A 7,888-nucleotide genomic window follows, 5' to 3' on the forward strand; every position below is an offset into this window, starting at 1 on the left:
AACTATCTTCTCTAAATATAGTATTATCTAAATCTAAATATAGTATATATAAAGTGTTTTTTTTTTCCAATGAGACTAACTGACCTTTTTATTCTTAGATTTTTTCTTGAATATATTAAATTATTTATCAATTTTAACATGATAGGGATTAGGAGGAAAAAATGACAAATAGGTAATAGTGTCTTATCCCGTTAAGCCAGGTTCTTCAGATCAACTAATTAAATCACTGTGTCCGGATTAAGTGGTTAACCGTTTCTAGCTTATTAAACCAAAATTGAAGCCCTAAGTTGCTTGAGTTCCATTCTCCTCAAAGTTGTGAAATAGGTAGGCTTTCATCTTAAGCTAATATTATGAAAAAAGTGAGAATTATAATTTTCTTCTACATGTTTGTACTCTTACATGATAGACCGTTAACTTTGGAATAAATGACATTTTCTATACAACTAATGTTTTTTTCTTAAACTTTCATTAAAGATGCCAATAAATAAACAACATAAATCACTCTAATCAAATGATTTAATTCCTACAGAACCTTAATTTTAACTAAATTACAACTTATAATAGTAGCCAACTGAAGAGTCACCCAAATCGAATGCCACTTTGAAAAAACAAAGGCTTATGAGACTATTATTCTCAAACAAAGTCACATTAGACATGTGACATAGAAACACGGTCCTTGCAAAAACTCATAAAAGTACTCTTCAATTATGTAGGATACAAATATGAACCTAAATTAGTCATTATAAGAAGGTAATGGTACTATATGTCATAATTGCACCAATTACATATAATTTACTACAAACACACAAATAATAACGTGATATTTTAATGTACAAAATGCACCCTACATTATTTTCCAATAAACTCTAGCACTTTAAGGTTCGTACATTTTACTCTTTCACATTTGAATACTTCAAGTGTTTTTCTAAATTCTTCTCATGTTCCGCTTCCATCATGGAGTAGTGTAGGTTTTAAGACGGTTAAATGAGGTAACATTTAATATAACCCGTATTGAGACGACTGATTCGTAAACATTATAACAATTTTAAATGTAAGACACCATATTTTCCAACCAATAATTATATATGCCTAATCTATACATCATACATATGAACTATGGCAGTTAATTGGAAGTTGGAACAATATGCAGGAATCCAAAAATTGGATTGCTTCATGTTCATAAACCTTAATTATGTCTATGTTATTAGGAAGATAAATGTGGTAAACCTAATCATCTAAATAACCAATCTAAAAGTTGTTTTCTTTCAACATTCACGTCTCGATTTAGTGTTCTTTTGTTTTCAAAATCCATGTAATTTCTCTTAAACTGGATTTGTATGATCATTGAAATCACGAATTTTTCACATCTACTTTTTGTTAACAACTCAAAATTAATATATAATTTAGCCATGCATGAAATCTCTATGGATTCACCGGATTTATACTAAGTAACTAGGTCTCGTATGTTTATTTTTTATTGCGTTGACGACAGCCAATCATACTGTCATGTGTATAAAATGAAAAGTATATTGCCAGTATGTGTACAGATTGAAAGCATATTGCTATATGTATGCTCAATACTGTGTCTTTTAAGAATATGTTCACTCTGAAATGTAAACATATTTCTATAGAAATGATATTCTTTGAATATTGTACATGATTCTTTGTTTTGTTTTATTTAGTGGCTCATCGTATTTGTGGATGTGATTGCTAATAGTACCTAATTGTATGTTGTTAACATAAACCGAGATATTATTAGTTTAACAAAAACCAGTTATTGATACAACTCATTACAAGACGTGGTTTCTAGATGGATCCATGTCATTTAGTTTTTACTTGATGTCGTTATATATTAGCATTGGGTAATATAACACTGCATCAAACACGATTTTATAGAAAGCACCATGTCACATAGAGTTCATGGGACATGGTTGTAAACCGAGTTATATAAAGCGTTTGCATCCATTTCTCCCTAAATTACTACTTTTGACACGATTTTAGTTTCTTATTTTGTTGACATGCAACCATGTGAATGTCTTGCATCCATTTCCGCCCCATTTGGCACCATTGGTTAATCGTGTCATATTTAGACTTTTTAGTCGATACAAATAATTATTGTTGTAGTAGTGATTTATGTGCGAGATATTTGTTTAGTTGCTAAGCTTGAAAGGATCCCAAACCCGTATATATCTTTCCAAACCTTCAAATATATGGTGCTATTTTGGCATGTCTCAAAATGAAAGGTTTAATTCTTTTTAGAAATTAAGGGTGGGTCTCTATTTCCTTTGCAAGTTCCCTTGTTAAACTATCCGCACGATCATCTTGTCCACCTGCAAATGTATACACCCGAAATGCAAACTGAAAAGCCCTCCAAAGTATTTTCCCCGAACTTTTCACCCCACTTTTTTCATGTTCTTTTCCTTTCGGTTCTCTTGCTTCCTGTAGTTCAAATAAAAATCATATTCTTTAAACAATCTTGAGCTGGCCCACACTGTCAGAGCATCACGTGAGATGTAAATTAGGTATACAGTCAGACCAATGTCATTCAGAGGCCATCCCACATTGGATTTAAAACTCCCACACTGCGGTTGCTGAGACGAGATCAAATCCCCATATTTTTTTACAAAATTCCCTTTTAAGGTTGTAAGTTGAGTGGTAGAAACTAGAAAGTACCTTTAATGTCAACTCCATGCAATTTGAAGAAACCTCCACCATCAATTCTTTAATTCTTACAAGGATCCCAAAGTCAAAATGGATGTTTTGACTTTTAAATTTCTTGAGATCATCGTCTTTTGTTCGTTCTTGAGTATCCAAGTCTCCTTTAATCTGCATATGAAAGTTCTAATCTTTGGAAATGGAAGAAAAAAAACTTTCTGGTAATACATTTAAACACCGATTTTATAAGACTAGAAATTTATTTTATTTACCTTGTTAAAGTAAGCTTCGACTTTATCAATGAGTTGGTTTGCTGGAGACTCTATCTTCCAATTATGCAAAGTAGTAGCTATTGTATCTAACTTTGCATATAGGGCTGCAGCCATTCTTAATCCTTCTAACTTTTTACTAGGAAAATCTTCAAACCTTGCAAGAACCTGTAATGGGTATTAGCGATATGATTATGATAAATATTAAAGATAACAAAAATGAAAATTTTGAATATAGATGAAATGTAATGTTTAAAACCTGGGTTTCATCAGTAAGTTTCTCCATATGTGATTCAACATATGTGTGGAACTTGATAAGCTCAGCCATGTTTGTTGTTTGGAATGAACTTAGAGCTGCTTTCATTTCTTTGATTGAATTTGCATAGTTTTTGACATCTTCTTCAATTTGAATGAAGTAAGATGATCTGAAAGAACAGAAAGGGACATAAGGAAGAGATGTTTATGATATTTCTAGAATACTTTTTGCTTTTTTATTTTATTTATTATTATAACCTTTTTGTCATTTCTGCTAGTGCATCAGCCATTCCTTGCTTTCCACTTCCACCAGAAGAACCAGCTCCAACTTTGCTGCTACTTCTCTTTAAGGATTTAGCATCCAAACTAGACCCTTCAATTTTTCCTTTGAGAAGATGATAGAGACTTCCCATCTGAGAGGATCTTTTTAATTTTGTAGTTGCTTTAGCTCGTAGAGATTGGGTGCCACCAATAGGAGGAGGTGGTGGTGGAGCACCGCCTTTTCCTTGTAGAATTGGTGGTGGCGGAGGGATGGTTCTTGGTGTCATGGGAGGTGGTGGTGGTGGAGGTGGACCTTGTTTTCCAAGGGATAGTCTTGTTATGGTTGCATCTCGTGAAACCATTGGTGGTGGTGGTGGTGGAGGGAGTTGCTGTGGTGTCACTGTTTGAATTGTGCTTGAGGGAGGCGGAGGTGGAGGTGGAGGAAGGGGAGGAGGTGTTTGAGGAAGTGGATGTGGTGTCTGTATACGACTTGTACTCATAGGGGGTGGTGGAGGTGGAGGAGGTGATACTGGTGGGAGTGGTGATGGTGGTGAAGGTGATAGTAGTGGTGGCGTTGGTGGATTGGCAACCAGCACCACATAATCATTAGTTAATTCAGAGTTCTTCTTGGATTCTTCTATCTGATCGAAGGTGTTAGCTACTTGTTGAGCTACATGAGAATACATGTGAATAGACAAGCGCTTTACATCAATGGGACTTAGTTTCTTTATGGCATTAACACGTAGAGGCAACAGAAAAGGTGTAGAAAAGGCAACAATCGAGCAATCTTCAGAAGATTCAATAGCGGGATAATCTGGGAGAACTGAAGTTGGAGTTGTTGGTGAAGATGGAAATTTCATCTTATCTAAATGAGACTCCATGAAAGATTTCGAATTTAAACCAGCTGATAAATCTTCATAATCTTTCATATCTCCATTATCACCCATATCAAATCAAAAACAAACACTTCAGATTGGCATTTCAGAAAACACATACCGTGCTTTAATTGGAACTTGAATCAACGAATTGTTGAACTTGGCTTCAATTTTAAATCAAACCCATGGAATAGGAATCCCAGTTCCCCAAAATCATATTCCAGGGTGATCTTTTTCATTATATACTCTCTGATGAGTATAAAAAATGCAATTAGTTAAAAAATCGAACTAAAGCAGATGACTGATTCAATGAAAAAAAGTAATAATAACTCACCGCGTCAATTTAGCCAGTTCATCATCTTTGAATTCTATCACCTGGAGTAAAATTATCTCCAATTCCAGAGAGTTTTTGTGGAACAGAAGATGATCAAAGCGTGCGTCCTCCACCATAGCCAAAGACTTTGAATGATTCTTATACCAAATCGAACGAGACAGGCATAACTTCAATCGGTCAGACCATAGGGTTTGAAAATCGGATAAAGTTTTTTGAAAAAATAGATGCAATAAAAAATCATATTAGCTAAGAACGTCCAGAACATGGATTATTATATGAATAATCGAAGGGACTAAAGTGTGATCGTGGAACCCAGTATGTTGGACCCTCATTCTCATTGTTGAATCATGAATGTAGAAATTAGAGGGAAATTTTGTTTTTTCTTTTATATATATATATATATATATATATATATATATATATATATATATATATATATATATATATATATATATATATATATATATATATATATATATATATATATATATATATACTAGCCGTCTACCCGCGCAAAGCGGCGAGCGACGAATAATTTAATCTCTTTAGAGTGAAAACCATTTTGCGTTTACTTCGAGAAATGAATATTAAATGACATTTATTTTTCAAGAGCATTACCATACCATAATAGGTTTTTTAAAACAACTTATTAGGTTCCACATCACTATAAGTTAAAAAAGTGTTTGGATTAAAATAACTTATTTAAAACAACTTATTAGGTTCCACATCACTATAAGTGTCTGGCTAAGCTTTCTTAAAACAACTTATTAGGTTCCACATCACTATAAGTTAAAACAACATTTATTTTTCAAGAGCATTACCATACCATTTTAGAGTGTCTGGCTAAGCTTTTTTAAAACAACTTATTAGGTTCCACATCACTATAAGTTAAAAAAGTGTTTGGATTAAAATAACTTATTTAAAACAACTTATTAGGTTCCACATCACTATAAGTGTCTGGCTAAGCTTTTTTAAAACAACTTATTAGGTTCCACATCACTATAAGTTAAAACAACATTTATTTTTCAAGAGCATTACCATACCATTTTAGAGTGTCTGGCTAAGCTTTTTTAAAACAACTTATTAGGTTCCACATCACTATAAGTTAAAAAAGTGTTTGGATTAAAATAACTTATTCCGGTGGGGAACTTCTAATACGTCATTTTTTCATAAGTTACCTTACACTTACTTATTAACTTATAAGCTAATAAACTAATAAGCAATAAGCTTTTTTTGCCAAACACCCCCTAAATGGTTATTACTTCCATTTATACATACCCAAACCACTTGTACTGTTTATTGTCCTCTTTTTTTTCCCGTTTTCCTTAATTCCTTTATTCATTTAATGTCCTACTAAGTAAAATGCTAAAATATATAAATAATAGTTTATAAAAATAAACCTTTAGAATATCAGGTGTTGTGATTCAAAAGTCGATAAATAGGCCTTTGAGAAGGCCAAAATATTCAGGTGTCAACTTGTTTATTGTGATTTTAAATTAAGTTTGGTCACAAATTAAAACATTTTCAACGATGGTATGTAATTCAAGGATTCATATTGATTTAGGTTCTCGAAACCTTAAAATATTGAACAAAATATATATAGAACCTTATAATAAAGACAATAATCACCGTAATCAGGAAGTCCATGTGATGAAACTTGATATTATAAGGACCAATGATGAAAAATGTTTCATTTTTAGACTAAATAAGATGAAAAATATACAAACTATCTTAATCATGTTAAATCTTGTGTTTAACCATTATTTATTGTAAAAGTAAGATGTCAAAATATACAAACTAATGATAATACAATGCTCTAACTGGCCCTCTTGGTTGAGTTCTTTGAACCTGCAAAGCCACCACATTAAAGAAACATAGTAAAAACCTTTTTAGGTACAAACCTGATATAATAAAACCTTCACCTAATATATTTATAAGATAAAAATACAAAAAGTTAAAAATGATGAAATCAATTACAAGTAAGGATTAAAATAAAAACCTGTTAAGAAAGAGCCATCTGCAGGAGAGATAATTGAATCAACATGTATTTTCTGATGGTTTCAAATTTTGAATTATCCGAAATTCAGGGAAGGAGATAGAATTTGTTGAGAAATATAAGGATTCAAAACACGTGTTAAAATTTAATAGTATTTTATTGATGACTACTTGTACTATTAGCTTAATGATTTGAACGTCTTAAAAAAATATTATTATTATATTCAATCTATTTTTAGAAATAGTGGGATTTCTTTTATAAGATAGTAAAGATATATTTATATATATATATATATATATATATATATATATATATATATATATATATATATATATAGAATCTGGTTCATTTGAGACCATTTTAATTGAGACCAAATTTAAAAATAATTTTAAAATGCAAAATAAATTGAAAAATCCAAAAATTTGTTTTTTAAATATTATTTTCGGAACTTCAATTAACTAAAAAAAATTAAAAAAAAAATAAATAATAATCTCGTTTTTTTTTTTTGAAAAATATGTGAAATATTCTAAATAGAATATTACACTGACATATTCTAAAATATAATTTTAAAATGCAAAACAAATGCAAAAATTTTAAAAAAAAAAAATTTTAAATATTATTTTCGGAACTTGAATTAATTAAAAAAAATAAAAAAATTCTTTTTTTTTTTTGAAAAATACATGAAATATTCTAAATAGAATATTACACTGTACATATTCTAAAAATAATTTTAAAAAATCCGTCTCACATGAACCTAACCCTATATATATATATATATATATATATATATATATATATATATATATATATATATATATATATATATATATATATATATATATATATATATATATTTCTGGGTAAGTAAATTATGAGCTGGAAGAAGTAGTCGCGTTTTAAGCGTAAAATTCGCGCAGGTGAAGGCTTAACGGCTACCTGATCGCTCATGCTTTACAGACACTCGGTCCCTCGCTTTTTTATTACCACCCAAGCACTGCTGTCCAAATTTCCTTGTTTTTTTGGTGATGATTTGTCGACAACTTAAGTTTTATATTGTTATAAAATACACTTTTTAAAATATAATTTATCTCTATGTATATTAAAGAGAAAATAACTTGGCAATGTAAATTAACTTTTGATATGTTCATCTCTAGGTAACTATTTTTTTTTTTTTTTACAGATCTAGGTAACAAATTTGTTGAAAGTGTTCATATATGATTATTATGATCGGTTATAACAAATC

At 30.5% G+C, this 7,888-nt stretch overlaps 1 protein-coding gene across 2 annotated transcripts; it reads right to left on the reverse strand.

Moving 5' to 3' along the window:
• Positions 1–1,824: 1,824 nt before the first annotated feature.
• Positions 1,825–4,970, reverse strand: LOC145042082 (hydroxyproline-rich glycoprotein family protein). 2 transcript variants are annotated; one of them, XM_078990444.1, is made up of 6 exons: positions 4,650–4,957; positions 3,438–4,564; positions 3,184–3,349; positions 2,928–3,092; positions 2,674–2,826; positions 1,825–2,439 (listed from the first exon to the last, which is right to left on the reverse strand). In XM_078990444.1, the coding sequence occupies exons 2-6, from the start codon at positions 4,385–4,387 to the stop codon at positions 2,263–2,265; spliced, it is 1,611 nt and encodes a 536-aa protein (XP_078846570.1). In that variant the 5' UTR covers positions 4,388–4,564; positions 4,650–4,957; the 3' UTR covers positions 1,825–2,262. The 2 variants fall into 2 exon arrangements, with proteins under 2 accessions (XP_078846570.1, XP_078846569.1); XM_078990443.1 differs by having other exon boundaries at positions 2,281–2,582; positions 4,650–4,970.
• Positions 4,971–7,888: the final 2,918 nt, after the last annotated feature.

This window comes from Lactuca saligna, chromosome 4 (genome assembly GCF_052625555.1).
Source record: "Lactuca saligna cultivar CGN05327 chromosome 4, ASM5262555v1, whole genome shotgun sequence".
Classification (NCBI taxonomy): Eukaryota; Viridiplantae; Streptophyta; class Magnoliopsida; order Asterales; family Asteraceae; genus Lactuca; species Lactuca saligna.